Genomic DNA, 16102 nt, shown 5'->3' with positions numbered 1-16102 from the left:
TCAGCTTCACCTGCTGAGTAAATACATCCCATCCCCTGCAGAACTACAGTATGCTTTATGTGTTGGGCATGTGCTAAAGACCTTCCTATTCAGCCAAGCTTTCCCTGAATATTGATAGCAGTTGTATCTAATATTGATACAGCGATCACTTGATCACTGTCGAGACTGGAAACAGAATTATAACTGTATTTTCCTGTACTGTTTTTTGTTTTGTTATTGCTCATTATCCGGTTTCATCTTTTGTACGCCGCTTTGATATTCTCAGTTATTAAGAAGTATTGTTAAGTGTTGTAAATAAATAAAAATAAACTAATATTAGAAGAAAAATGGTTCGGGGGACAGAAAGTGTAGACTTGAGCTCCAGCACCTATTGCTTTAAAAGGGAGAGTAAGTGGGAAGAGAGGAAGGAAGCGGCCTCACACCACCAGCCTGCCCTAGTTTAAAAGGCCAGTGTTTGTCCAGACAGAGTGCTTCTGCCCACAGCATTAAGTGTGGAACTCCACTGCTCCATTCACTAATTTTTTATGGGACATCCACACAATGTTAGCACCCAGTAATTGTCACCCTGCATTTTTTCTGTGGTTCTTCTGCCATTTCGTAGGGTGCTTCCAGACAGGGGCTTAATTTGCCCAAAGTTCATTGTGATATTGCAAATGGGACGGGGGCAGCAAGTTTCCTTATTTTAAAAAAAAGTGTTTTTAATAACGCCTTTTTAATAACCTCGGAACGGGTAAATCCAGTCTAAATGGAGGGGGGGGAGAGAGATGCTGGCATGTGAATACTGGGAAAAACGTGCATGCGTGAGGAACACCCATCCCACAATAAACACCCATCTCGAAGCACCCTCGGTCTACAGAAAGTCTGGCTTATACTCGGAAGAGCAGCCCAGTCTCCACAGAGGCACAGAACACAAGTGTTCCCCTTCTGTCTTTTTTAAAGGGTGGGGCTTTGACGTGGGCAGCGACATGTCAGGAACGTGAGTCTATCACAGCTCAGCACCATCCCCTCCAGAAGCGATGGCCTTATAGGCCCCTTCCAACTCTACAATTCTAAATGTTGGACTTCAGCTCCCATCAGCCATAGCTGGTATGGCCAAGGTTAAGGGATGATGGGAATCTTATAACAACAACAACAACAATAAACATCTATCCCGCCCTTCCTCCCAGAAGGAGACCAGGGTGGCAAACAAAAAACAGAACACTAAAAACATCTTTAAACAAAAACATTTTAAAACTAAAACACCTTAAAAACATATTTAAAAGCAATTCTAAAACAGATGCAAACTGGGAATTGTAGGGTAAAACATTTGGAGGGCACCCGATTGGGGAAGGCTGCACTTAAAATAACTTGAAACAAAAAACGGTCAGCATCCAAAGAACCACAAAGAAAGACGGAAAAAATCCTAAAATGCTGAGGGAAATTTTATTTCTGAGGAAAGCCCAGCGCGTTTCAGCCTCTAGTGGTAGATGCCATTAAAAAATTAAGCATTTTTGCTATTAGAGATCTCAATAGACAATTTTATCCCCTGACAAAGGGTCAATATACTAGAGGCTAAAACGTGTTGGGCTTTCCTAAGAAATAAATTTTCCCTCAGCATTTTGGGATTTTTTTCTCTTTCTTTGTTGCACTTAAAATAGCACCCACTGCAAAGTTTAATCATCCTGTTTATTTGTTTCATTGATTTTTTCATTGGCAATAAAACACTTTTCCAGCTATATCTTTTAGAAAGATTAATGTAAATGAAACTGCTACAGTGGTATAATACTAATAACACTATACTGTTATAAAAAAAATTAAAAATAGGAAGAAGAGAGACTTTCTATAGAGTTCTGGTGCTGTAATACTTTGAGTGGTATTTCACTAATATTTTTTAAAAATGGCCAGAAAAGTGTTAGCACTGGTTGATTAAAATAAATAAATGGTGTGATAAAATGGTCCCCACTGAAAAGTTTATAGCACTGTACAGCATGGTCAATGGTCGGGGACAATGGGAGTTGTAGTTCATCAACATCCGGGGACCCAAGGTTGAAGAACACTGGTTTATAGGGATGGGTGACAACTTCGATTCAGTTCACATTTCAAGCTGAATCTATTAAATTTGCACTTTCCAAAACAGTATGAGAACCAAAACCCAGCCATCCTTCGACTTTTGCACTTATTCGGATTTTGCAATGCAGTTTGCCAACTGAACAATGGTTACAAAAATGCATGTTAGGGAAAAGTGTGCATAAAAACGAATACATGAGTGAAAATAATATAAAAATACATTATATGATGAAAATTTGCTTGCAAAAATATGTAAATTGGTCAAAACTGTCTACAAAAATATTCCAACTACAATGCTGGAGAATTTTCATGAGGATGGTTTTTTTTAATAAAAATGTAGCAAATTGCTGCAGAAATGTGGAGAACTGAATTTAAGGCTGGAAAAATGAGAAACTGAGAGAACTAGGACTGACAGATCTTCCCATCCCTAATGTATGATGAACTTCAAATGACCATTCAGGTGAATTGGACTTTCCTAACCATATTTTAGGATTTTCATTTTTGTGGCCACCAAATGGTAAAGATGAGGAGAAATTCCTCTTCTGAGGGCATAGATTGTTATTTATTTGATGTGATGTGGTTTATTAGTCACCTAATACAAAAATAGTAGCAAGGTGACTTATGAAGAGAATAAAACCTAAAAGTAAAAAACAAAGCAATCAACAAAACATACCTCAAGAGTCACAACAACAACAACATCAAAATCCTTGGGTAGGGAATGCTAGGAGCCAAAAAGATGTTAAAATCAGTCCCAGAAAGGCCTCTCTGCAGAGAGGATTCCATAGCTTGTGGAGCTACAACCAAAAAGGCCTTCTCAAAAAATCACACATGTTAGCCTTCTTTTAGAGGGGATGCGGGGAAAAGGGCCTTGGGTGATAGACCTGTTAAAGAGGGATTTCTAATGGCAAGAATCCCCTGTAAAACAACACATATTTGTTAGTTTTAAGGTGTATTTATAAGCTGCTGAATTAATTTTGTATTCATACTTCAGCACACTGCCCTAGAATGTTTTGATGACGGGTGGTTAAGAAATATATTTAAATAAAATATGCTGGAATTGCTTTTTAATATGTTTTTTAATAACCTTTTTTTCCTAAACAATGTTTTTTTAACCCTTTTTATTTAAGATGTTAAAGCTTTTTAAAAGAATGTTTTTAAAGTTGTTTTGTTTTAATGTATTTTAAGGTCCGTTTTTATGATGTTTTAAAGTGTTTTAGTGCTTTTGTTTGCCACCCTGGGCTCCTGTTGGGAGGAAGGGTGGGATATAAGTCAAATAATTAATAAATAAATAAACAAAAAATAAAATAAAGGTTTAAATAAACCTATCCTTACTAATGCACCCCACTCACTCAACCCAGCCCAACCAAGAAAGGGAGATACTCCAGGCAAGGACAAAGAAAAGTGGGCAAGAGAGATTCTAACCTACAGCTATGGCTTCCACGCTTCAGGACCCCAAATGTTGGGAAAGGGCAGGGTGGGGGTCCCCTTCTATTTGAAAAGGGACGCAATGCAGAAATGCCACTCAACACCACCAAACATTCCAAAGAAGTCAGGTCAATGCTTAACGGCCCCCTAAAATAGCATTTGTTCCAAGTACTCTTTTGAGCATTTCTCTCCAACACCCCACCCATGAGCAACCCATCCCTGAGTGGCACCCATGCACCTCTCCCCTCCACTTCCTTCCTCAAGTTGCTTAACAGCAGCAGCTCCAATGGCAGCGCTGGCCTTTTCCCCACCCTGTTGCCATAGCAACAACATGGCCCCATCGATAACCCATGCATGCATCGGACCAACCTGAATGAGGAGGTGGGGCATTTCAGAATATCTGTCCAAAGGGGGACATGTGTCGAACCTGATGAGGAACTTAAGAAATGAAGAGCGCAGAAACTCTCACAAACCCCTCACACACTTTTGTCTGACCTTTTGCTGCGGTAGCACAAGACTGGCAGCACACAGGACAGGAATTTGGGGCTCAAGTCCAGGGCCCCTCTCAGCAGAATGAGAAGCTCCCCCCCCCAAAAAAAAATGCAGCAGGGCTGGCTTGCCACATTTTGAACTAAGTAAAAGGCACCTACCATCTTAACAGAACGGCACAAAACAGCATGGTGCCTCCACGCCTTAGGAGACGCTGTCCCCCTACCAGGTCTTCCTTCCTTCCTTCCTCTCACCCCACTGCTGGCCTTTCTCCCCTGTCTCAAGCAACCAAACATCCTAGCAGAGAGGCCAGGGTACTGTCCGCAGCCTTTCCTCATCCTCAAATTCTCCCGAATGGAAGGTGGGGGGGGGGAGGCCAGAGAGAGAGGATGAAAAAGGGAGCACTGTCTTCAGAAGCATCATGCACTGCTGTTGGGGGAGCTGTTGATTTTGGGAGGGGCATTCATACGCATGCCACTCATAGAATCACAGAATGGTAGAGCTGGAAGGGGCCTATAAGGCCATCAAGTCAACCCCCTGCTCAATGCAGGAATCCAACTTAACGCATCCCCGACAGGTGGCTGTCCAGCTGCCTCTTGAAGGCCTCCAGGGTTAGAGAGCCCATCTCCTCCCTAGGTAGTTGGTTCCACTGTTGTACCGCTCTAGCAGTTAGGAAGTTCTTCCTGATGTTCAGTTGAAATCTGGCTTCCTGTAAATTGAGCCCATTATTCCATGTCCTGCACTCTGGGATGATTGAGAAAAGATCCTGGCTCTCTTCTATGTGACAACCTTTCAAGTATTTGAAGAGTGCTATCATGTCTCCCCTCAGTCTACTCTTCTCAAGGCTAAACATGCCCAGTTCTTTCAGTGTCTCCTCACAGAGCTTTGTTTCCAGTCCCCTGATCATCCTCATTGCCATCCTCTGAACCTGTTCCATATATGTTCACTCAGAAACAAGTCCCATCAAGTTCAATGGGGCCTATCCCCTAGTAAAGGCAAGCAGCAAGGGACTGTGATCCTATGCAAGCCTTGTTGCAATGACACTATGTGCCAAGGCTTCAGGTTTAGAAACAACAAAAAAGGATAGTGTGATTTTAAAAGCCCTCAGACCACCTCATGGGTAGGATATTAATTTGGGGAAATACATTTAAGAGGAATTTATTTAGAACTGATTTGGGGGTAATGATAAATGGAGGAATGATAAATGGAGGAAAATGAAGGAATCGATTTGGAGCAGGATCTGGGTGGTAAATTAATTTAAGAGCTATATTTGGTCTATCCGTGTTGTCCTGCTAAGAGAAAAAGCATTTTACACATGTCGAGAGTGAGTGCCTGCAGAACCAGGATTTTTGATGTTGCAAATAATATTCTTCCAGTTCCAAGGTGTGAAAAGACTGCACCGCACCCCAATAGCACAGGAGCTGGCATATGATCTTGACAATCCTGGAAAAGGGAGGAATTTTTAATGCTGCAGAAGCCTATGTGAAATCATAAACGGTCCTGTAGTCCTGTGTTTGTTTTGTTAAAATTGTATCCTTTTCCACCAAATAGCACCCCTTAAAGACTAACACATTTACTGTGGCAGCATAAGTTTTCTGTAAGCAAGATCTTGCTTCAGCAGATGCATGATCTACACAAGCGATGGATATTACAAATTATGTGGTTTTCACTGAGATTTATATTTTAGATCCCCATCCAATACTCTTGATTATTATCTGTTTTAGTTGGCTGTAGCATTGTATTTTTAAATTGTGACCCGTCCTGGGATCTCGTGGTGAATGGTGGGCAAAAATCAATAATAATAATAACAACAAATAGCTATACATAACACAATACCCACCTAATAATAAGCATCTGTATTTATAGCACATTTCAAGCATTCAGGGTGCTTGTACAGTTATCTTTCCAACCCTCAGAACAGCCCTGCAAAATCAGCCAGTATTATCATCCCCATACGTGGGTGGGGTCAAGGGCAACACAAGACATCGATGTATATCTATCTGTAAATCAACACAACCGTGTGTATTTTTTGACTAGCCATGCTGCCATAGCAAGTAGTTTTGTGGTGGCATACACAGCACTGTTCATCTTAAAATTTCAAAACTGTCCATGGCCCCCAAAAGGTTGGGGTTTTCTTAAAGGCAAACTGTTGCCTTGTAGCCAAATGTCTATCAGTGTTTCACTTCCAGGCTTTGCCTTGGTCTAGTCCAAGGGTGGGGAACGGCATCTTGCCGGTGAGCTGGGTTCTCACCTCCCCCACCACCTGTGGGGCAACTCACCTGTCAATCACCTGACATCATTTTGACATTGGGCAATGACTCCAAAGAGCCTCACTCTCAATCAGATTGGTGTTGAGAGTGAGCTCCTTTGAAGGTGCACTGTTAGCACCAATCAGCTGACATGGCACATTCAAAGGGGCTTGCTCTCAGTGCCCATCAGCTGATCAGCATCGAGAGCAGCCCCATCGTTCCTATCAGGTGTTCAGCAGGTGGGTGTCATGAGCCCTGTGGAGAATTCTTGGCAGGACTGGTCTGAGGAGAAGGTTTGGGATCCAAGGGAGGGGCCCAGTGGTCTGGGCGCTGTGGATGAGGGCGCTGTGGAGAAGCCCAGTCGTCTACACTTTGACAGCCCCTTCCCCAAAGTGTGTACTGATGTGGATGAGGGGGCTGAGCTGTCACTCCCCCCAGAGGGACTGCCCTACACAGCTGACCAGCCACTGAGCCTGTCTCCTGCAGCAGGCCCACCCTCAGCCAAGGATGAGGAGCCAGGGGAGAAACTGGCAGAATCATCCCCACCTCCATCACTACGGATGTGCCATCAGTTGTGCAGGCAAGAACAGACCAAGCCTTTTAGCCAGCCTGCCTGTAGGAGTGCCCACTTGCTTGCCCAGGGGAAAGTCCTGCAAAAGTAGCTGTGCCCACCCCGTCCTTTATTATTAAGGGAATTCAAGGGTTGTGATAACATCTTCACTTGAGTAGCCATGCTGCTTTGCACCTTGTCACAGTGATGTCAGATTTTGTAAGCTGTACCTGACCTATGTTCACCTGTGTGCTCACCTGTGGATTAAAGCTCTTGGACATAATCAAGCCAAGAGTCCCGCATCTGATTCTGTTGGTGGAAGGCAGGTCAGTGGGGAAAACTGCCTTGTGGGCCTGATTAGGCCCATCGCTGCAAGTTCCCTACCACTGATCATGTCGTCTGTAGCTGACCAACTGGGGCAGGACAGGGGTGTACATTCAGAAGCCTCTCTTCCAAGAAAACTACCACTATTTCCTCTTCAAAGTAGGGTGTTTGGGAGTAATTTTAGTAACATATTAAAGCTGAACCTCACAGTGAAATACAAAAAATTACTACAAAAATGAGGGCTATCCAATTCTTTTTTAAAAAGGTAATGAATTTCTGTCTTCTTTCTTTCCAATTACATAACTGTGCCATGGGGCAAGAGACTTAGCCAAACCACTCCCTCTATGGATGGAGACTTTACTTGTCCTCCAGCACCTTGCAATGCACATTCCATTACTTTCAACTTGATGGCCATTTAGTCGCTCAGTCCCACTGGCATTCTGACCCAACTAATCCTAATTTAGTTATCTCCAACTGAAGCCGGAACAGGACAGATGTTTTCCAGCACAACACTGGCAGGCAATGCAGGGGCCAACAGTGGGCCAAGGCAGACACCAGTTGCCTGCCTGGATAGCATGGATGGTTCCTTGGTCCCCAACCCCGAAACAGCAGCACCAACCGGTGAAGAGGGGAACAGACAATGATTGCAATCAGATAACAAGAACACTAGAAGGAAGGAGGAAGCAGAGATGTGAGGCTCAAACGCATACAGACACACAAAGAAATATATTTTATCTAGGGGAGCAAACACCTTTATATTTCAGGGGCTGTTTTACGCCTCTAGCCAAGGGTTTGCAAGACAGAAAACTGGAGAGTTGAATATTTTTGGTGGCTGGAGTCATGGCAGGTTTGGACATTAAATGAAGGAGAGAAATTGAAGGGGTTAACAACAGAGCCGCATTCCAAATTCGTGAGGTGGGAGAGAGAGAAGGATTTAGACTGAATTGCAGCAAGCAATTGAGATCCAGGAGAACTCTCCAGCTGGAAGCTCTTAAGCTCTAGCCAAGCTCATTCTCTTTGACTAGTTTCGCCCCAGGGCTAGTAGCTCTTCTCATCTAGATTTGGTGGAACAGTAGGGGCCCTGAAGCACTTCCTGGGCACTAGAAACACAGGTGGCCATCTGCAAGCTCACTGCCTAGGCTGCCACCAACCCTCCAGTCTTTCCTCTCCTTCTGTCCCAATACAACAGTGCCATCTAGTGCCCACACACCACAAACAGCCTCATGTCACATGGCTTTTGTGGGGGGGGTCAATACTTTCTCCAGTGGAATTTGCAGAATTTTGGCAATCTAGAGCCCTCCAGATGTCCTGGACTTCAACTCCGATAAGAGAGAAACTCCATGAGAGAAACAAGCCACATGCTATATATAGGACAAGGGTAGCCAATGTGGTGCCCTCCAGATGCTGCTGGACTGGGGCTGATGGAAACTGGGGTGTTTCCAGATGGTCTCTGTTTTCAAGGGGGATTTAATCACATACCATAAAATTAAGGTTGCGCATCTGAAATTGATTTGAAGCTCTTGTGTAATAAACCCGGTCCCTCCCCTGCAAATAAGAAAAAAAAAACCTCAGATGTTTTGAGATAAGAAAAAGGACGGGGACATGCACTGGGAAGTGTGTGATAACACTTGCTCGATGCAGTGTCAAATACCATCCCCGCAAATAAATCAGGGTGAATGCTCATTAAACAAGTTGTCTGGAAGCAACCTTGAAGGCCAACAGCAACTGCAAAGCACCATGTTGGCTACCCCTGTGTAGGGGAATACTGAATTTCTTCTGCTATGGTCCGATGGCTCTGTGGTGAAGCTAAGCAGGTCTGGGTCTGGACAGTGCCTGGATGGGGGGGTCCTCCCTGGGCGCCCTCTATACCCTGCCTTCCACGGTGCAAGAGAGGTGGGAAAGAAATGCAAAAAACAATTCATCTTAAATATGCAAAGTTGGTCAAGTCTTGAGCTGCCTGCCCGGCCTTCATGCGCAGAGCTTTTTTGACACACCTAGTGTGCCCTGCCCCCACCCCCACCCCCACCTGGCAGCCAGTAAAATGGATTGGGGACAGAGAAATCTGAAGCGCAATGATATCAGGAGGCAGGGCCACTGCTCACACTACCATCAGTGAAATCTAGTTGGCCCTCAGTCAGGGCCACCCTTTGGCAACCAGGTGCCCTCCAGACTACAGCTTCCATCAGCCACCTGCCCTGTAGTTGGAGCTTTGCCTACAGAGCTAGCTGGGATGATGCATGCACAAGCACCAAAGATGTCTTTGCATGTGCATAGGGCACGTGTGCACGCCCAACATCAACTCCTGCAATTAGCTGGCCTTGTGAAGCATCTCAACTGGCCAGCCCTAGTATACAACTGAGAAGGGAGTCTCGCCTCCTTCTGCCCTTGTCTGGTTGGCAGCACTGTTCCAACCTCCTGTACCAGGCTCCAGCCCTAGCTCTATATTTCAAATCCTCTACTCCAAAGTCCAGCAACAGTCAGGAGGCCCCCTGGGTTAGAAAAAGGCAAGGATTCAGGCACAGGTGCCACAGTGTGCTTAAGTTACCTAAGGGCTCACCATGCTTTAGAGATCCTTCTACAGCATTTAATTTATGGATTTTATTATATTTATTTATATTTTATTTATAAAAATATTTATAGACCACCCCCAGACAAAATATCAGGATGGTATACAACAAAACACAGCTGGTATAGCACAGCAGGGAGGAGAGCCTGGCTGGGAGTCGAGAGTCTGTGAGTCCAAATCCCCGCTTGTATCTCCTGGGTGTCAAGAGCCAGCTAAAGATCACCCCCACAGTGAGTGGCTCAGGGGTTACGTGCCCTGCCACCTGTGCAGCCGTGGGCAAGCGGCATAGTCCCAAGGAGCCAAGTTGCCCAACGAAGGGGCTGGCTTGTGCAGCTGTGGCAAGCTGAGCAGGCCCTAGCCCGCCGGGGAGGACTAGCCTCAGAGGGAGGCAATGGGAAACCCCCTCTGAATACCGCTTACCATGAACACCCTATTCGTAGGGTCGCCGTAAGTCGGGATCGACTTGAAGGCAGCCCATTTCCATTTCCATTTTTCATACAACAAAATTTACAAGAGATAAAAATATCATTCAAAACAGTACAGAACAACCATAAAAAATGACTGCCTCATTGTACAATTTTAAACCACTCAATAGGCATGAATTCATCCTACCATTATTCCATCTTAGAACCCAAGGCAGCATACATGCCGTCGTCTCCAAGGTGGTTGCCTCAGGCGCCATCAGACCATAGCCTGGTGCCATGCTGTGTCCTGACCAGCATGGCGTGATCCGTATTGGGCTGGCAGACTGAATGGTCTCTGATTGTTTCCAACTCCAATGCTATAGCTTTTTTGCTGGCATTTCCAAACTGTCTGTTTGCACACTGTTTCCTGGTTTAAAGCCTTAGTCAACTTGTGTCTAGCAACAGTGAGTACAAATTTGTAGTGTAGGTTGATGTCACATGTCTTGGTATCTAGCATGCTTCTTTTTGCTATTTTGGTTCAAAATAGCATTTTAAAGAAAACAGACTTCCAAATCCACACCTTGCAGCTTGGAGCTACGTCCACAAAATAAGAGTCAATGGCACACGCTTGGCTGTCAGTTCTGGTCTACCACCCACTTCCAAGCAGAAGTGATCCAGGCTCCCATTGGTGGGAGGAGGTGACCAACAGATGGACTGCAAAGCATGCAGATGCAGTTCTCAACAGTTGCCCCCTGAAAAGCATTTCTGCCAGTCAGGCCTGCCGCTCCAAACACAACTCTCTGAGCAGAATGCCAGGGAAAGGAATATCTCACATCCATCAGATAGAGAGGAGGAGACAAAAGACTGTTTACTCAGTTTCACAGGAAACAAGGGAGCTCCTAAAACTACTCGTGGGAATGGCATGTATGACAGCTCTCGCACCCACCCCCAACCAAGCCAGCAGTCTGTCACTCAATCACACCAGAGCTCACTACCAAGCACTTGATATGTCTAACAACACTCCTCAACTGACTACCACCATCCAGGTATGTTTGGGGGGGACAGGACCATCCACAAGATATAACAATTTCCTACAACCATATATTGAAAAGCATAATGTACAGGATAGAACTTGGTTCCAAATCTATGAGCTGACAAGGAGAGATGGAAATACTTGGATTCAATTTTTTCTTCTGCCACAAATTTCACATGTGGTCTTGGGCACACACGTGTCAGCAGTGAAATGGAAAAAACGATGATCTCCCTCTGCCCAACTCATGACTTTTCCCCCTATATTCGGAGTACAGCAGAATTTGCATTCTCTTATGCCAGGGGTGGGGAATCCCTGGCCCTCCAGATATTTTGGATACAACTCCCATCAGCCCGAGTCAGTATGGACAATGGTAAAGAATGATAGGAGCTGTAGTCCAACAAGAGCGGGCGGGCTAGAGCTTCCTCCTCCCTGTTCTAGGCCAGAGCTTGGAAGTAATTTGTTATAAGTAACAAATTACTTGTAATTCATTACTTTTTTGAGGAACAAGTGGGTAATTCCTTTACATTTTGATTGTAACAGAACTAGGAGTAATTGTATTACTTTTGTGGAGTAATTGTAATGTTTCCAGCGTTACTTTTGGGCATGGGGGGGAGCAGGGGAAGTGTTCTGCTCCTCTGATTTGTGGATGAAAATCATGTGCCTCAAACTGGGCTTCTGTGCAGCGTTGCTCTTCCCTCGTGCTCTGTGGGTGGGCAGGAGGTGACGAGGGAGGAGGTGGAGAGCAAGACAGGGGTGGAGTGGAGAAAACAATTATATAAAAAAAGAACTGTGGAGGTGAAAGATAACGTGTGTGCGTGTGTGTGAGTGTGTTGCACTTGGCACACAAAGTGGCCTCCACCACCCTCTCTAGCTACTGTACTATGCTGCATTTGCAGCATTTTAACTTTTTTGCATCTCGGGGAAAAATGTTTGCTTGGGTGAGTGTCCCTTACTTGGTGGCAGGGCAGGGTCCAGGAGGTGGTTAAGTGAAAAAGATTACTCTTGCTGGCTGGGGGGGAGGAGGTGGCACTTGGTTTGATGTGCAAAGATGTGCAAAGATCTGAGTAGTGGCCTCTGCCTCCCTCTCCACCTGCCTTACCAGCTGAGAGACCACCATTGCTATCTTATGGATAAAAGGAATTATGAGCTTTTGTGGGCTTGTGGGCTTTTTTTAAAAAAAGTAACTGAAATGTAATTGTAGCGATTACTTTTGAGAAAAAGAAATCAGTTACTTTCAGAGATATTTTAATTGTAATGGTAATTACTCCGTTTTGGGCCATGTAATTGTAAGTTTTTACTTTTTAAAAGTAATCTTCCAAGCTCTGCTCTAGGCTTAAGTTACCTCCACATCACAAAAATAATCAGCACATGCGATGAGATGTTCGGACCTTAAGCACAGACCCAAACTCATCTACCAAGCTACGGAAGAACAACTGTCTGAGATGCTAGACAAAAATCCCAGGAGTTTTAGAGTCTTGGATTAATTAGAGTAACATCTTTGGGGAGGAACATAATCCTATTAATATGGCAACACAGCATCACTGCTTCAAATATATAGTTATTTCCAGTTTCCACGCCCAGCACTCCAGAAAGCTCCCAAGAACTCAGTCAGCCCACTCAACTAAACAGGCAATCAGCCTTTCCAATTATTTCACTGCCAATCAAGAGACCCATAACATGTTCACATGATCAGTCATTAATGGTTTAATTATGCAAACAATCAGCAAGGATAGCTGTATATCCTCCAATGGCATGGTCTCCATGACACTAGGATATGCTAATAGACCAATCAGCATATTGGCATCATCATGAAATGCAGACTTTATCCTACAGTTGTAGAGCTGTAGCCCAGATGCATCATGTGCCTCTTACTGTCCAATGTCTACCCAAAGAAGAAAAAACAAATTCTTACCTGGAAGTGCAAGATAATAGTCCAGATCAGCCCCAATGTCAGTTTGGGATTCCCATCTGTTATGTCATCGTTGCGAATGTTCACCAGCTTCACCTGGAAGGCGATCAAACAAGCAGATGTGGTGAAAAAGCAGAGAGGGTTGGCTGCTGCCTTATCATCTGTGTCAGCCTTCCCCGCCTGGTGCCTTCCTGATGTTCTGGGACATACCTCCCATTAGTCCTGCTGGATGGGGCTGATGGGAGTTGTAAATGAAAACATCTGGAAAGCACCAAGGTGGAGAAGGTTGACGGAACCCAGGGGGTACCACAATGGATCAGACCAAGGAGTCCATGTAACTCCAGATGCCTTCAGGAAGACCACAAGTAAGGAGGGCACAGTAGAGACAGTCATACCACAGCATGTGGACACAGGAAACTGTCTCATATTGAGTCAGACCATTGGCCCATCTAGCTCAGTATTGTCTTTTCTGACTGACAGCAGCTCTCAGAGAGGGAGCCTACAACCATGCAGGCCCATGACACCCACCTACACCCCCCCACCTACCTCTCCTGCTGCGGTAAATGCAGGCCGCGCTGCACGTGTATGCCTGCCGTCAACCAAGATGGAATCGTCAGCCACCATCTTGGTTGATGGCAGGCATGTGCACAGCGCAGCCAGCATTTACTGCAGCAGGAGAGGTAGGTGGGGCTTGCAGGCGAGCATCACAGGTCTGCATGGTTGTAGGGGGTGCCTGGGAGCTCCCTCTCTGCAATCCATGGCAGGGTTGGGAGCTGACACTGCTGCAGATAGCAGAATGGGAGTGCTACCCACCCACCCCAAGGAGGGGACTTTCAGGGGCCCTCAGCCAGGGCTTAACCTGGCCGCCCTCTGGCACCGGCCCTGCCACAGCCTAAATCCAGTTAGAGAAAGCTAGCTTTTTTGACTTGTAACCATACAGTTTTAAGAAGGTGGAACTAGCCTCTGACATCAGAAACTGAGCTTCTTTCATCACTGGACAAAATAACACTTGTATTTGGAACAAGGCTGACTTCTACTGATCTCAGATTCTCATGCATTTATTTCATTTAAAAGCATTTCAAGCCACTTAATATTAAAAAAACTGAGGGCAAAACAAAACAAAAAAAAACCTGGGGAAAAAGAACAGAAGAAACAACAAGCTATCAGCAGTTCATTACAGATGGGCGACTAATAAATTTAACAAATAAATAAAATAAATAAATCACCGATAGTCAATTTGTTATTAAGGTTTCTTGAGACTTCTAAGGCTTTCCTGGTTATTAACAGGTGTCTGTGAGTACTAGGGGCTTCCACCCCTGCATGTTTCATGCACATAACCCCCAGGGACCCCCTCCCCAACACCAACCCCCCCATTGCCTCCAGGCATTGGCATGGCAGCCACCATCACCTGACACTGGGCCACTCATGCTCCAGACATTCGCACACATGCCTGCCTGCCTGCCTGCCAGCCAAACCCCTCACTTGCCCTCCTTATGCACTCACTCTCCCATGGCACGTGGCCTGGCCACCACCATGGAATGCTGCAGGCTGTCTCACCTTTTCTCCAAGGAGCTTAAAGTGGTGTACCTGCTCTCTCCCTGCTCATATTATCTTCACAATAGCCCTGTGATATGGCTGTATAAAGCAAACATTTCTTATTGTATCTCTTCATAGAGCACTTTTTGATAGAGGAAAGTTGTCCTTGGGTTCAAAGAAATTTTATTTTCCACCTTTTATTTACCTCCACACAATCAAGCTCATGTGCATATTCATTCCCCCTTCACACGCAGTCCCATATTTTCATTCACTGATTCATATTAGAATCCACCCTCCTTCCTCCATAAGATTTTCCTGCCTTCTGCCACTTTTAACAACCTGATTATGAATACAGCAGAGTTGTTGAAAAGTGACATAGGGTAACTAGTCCCAGTCTGTAAATGACAATTTACCAACCAATTATCCAGGAAACATTGTAAAGCTGAAAGAGAATTCACTTTTCTTTTGGATAGGCAGGTTAATAAAACATTAATGTGGGCTGGTAACTTTTGTGAACTTGCATGCTAATCTGCAGCAAGTGACCTAAAAGCCCTCAAGTCTTTAGTTCAGCTGCAGCTTGGGCTGGAAGAACTTGGCCAGTTCCTCCATCTGTCATGGATGCAGCCGGAGCCACCCTGTCATTTATTTTTTTTAAAAAAGAGCGGTGCTGGTTTTTCTGGACCAAAGCCAGCCTTTGATCTGGAAACACTATCAAGCCAAATTGGTGGGCAAGGCTGCAACTAAACACAAGATTTGGGGAATACATTCTGTACATGCTCAGAGGCACACTTGAGAGATCTGTGTTGTTACTCTGACTTTCCACACTCTTCAGCTCTATCGCAGGAAGAAAGCAAAACAATCACTGGGGTTCAGCCGTCTCTCAAAACAATCACCTTATTATATCTTTGCCTTTCCTTTTATCCCATCCCTCATGCCTCTCTGCCTTTCCACTCCTTTTTCTTTCTTTGCCCTCATCTTTCTCCTTCTGCCCTCCTTTTCCCGCTTCTTTCCCTGTCTCCACACCCGGCCTTTACCCTGACCTGATCCAACCCAACCCGGCGTGGGGACCTGACCAAAGCCAGGGGCAGGGCAAGGCCTCAGTTCGCCCTCGTCATCCTGCCGCCGCCAGTGCCCACATGTGTTGTTTTCTTCTCTCTTTCCCCTCCCTCCCTCCCTCCCCTCTTGCCCCATCACAATACCAGGCCAACCCAACAATCCTGGGCCACTGCCCTCCCCGCCCTGAGATTGGGCTGGAGTGAGGAGGGTGTGTGTGTGTATACAGTCTGAGGAGAGCAGAGGGGAGAAGGAGGGGGAGGAGCCTCCTCTCACCCCGCGCTGCCTTCCTTCCAGCCCCCTTCTCCATCCAGGCACGGCTGCCACCGCTTGCGTCCCTTTCTCCTCCTGCCACGGCTCCTGCCACGCCCATCTCTGAGCCCTACCGAAGCACCGGCTGTTGCTGCTACTGCACGGCCGCCACCCAACTGCCCAGCAGGGCTGGAGGTGCCTGGGCCGCTGCTGCTCCTGGAGCCAAGGAGGGGGAAGCAGCCATGAAACAACAGAAGTGCTGAGGA

General features: G+C 45.6%; 1 protein-coding gene across 18 annotated transcripts in view; it reads right to left on the bottom strand.

Annotated features, from left to right (window-relative positions):
* MACF1 (microtubule actin crosslinking factor 1) overlaps positions 1 to 16102 on the bottom strand; it is a 383383-nt gene that overhangs the window by 242558 nt on the left and 124723 nt on the right. For all 18 annotated transcript variants that reach the window (XM_061597825.1, XM_061597831.1, XM_061597827.1 and 15 more), the window contains exon 5: positions 12999 to 13091. In XM_061597825.1, the coding sequence (XP_061453809.1) occupies positions 12999 to 13091 (93 nt within the window). The remainder of the gene's footprint in view (positions 1 to 12998; positions 13092 to 16102) is intronic.

This window comes from Rhineura floridana, chromosome 15 (genome assembly GCF_030035675.1).
Source record: "Rhineura floridana isolate rRhiFlo1 chromosome 15, rRhiFlo1.hap2, whole genome shotgun sequence".
Taxonomy (NCBI): Eukaryota; Metazoa; Chordata; class Lepidosauria; order Squamata; family Rhineuridae; genus Rhineura; species Rhineura floridana.
Note: the sequence above shows the minus strand (reverse complement) of the source record. Positions and strands in the feature narration are given on the sequence as shown.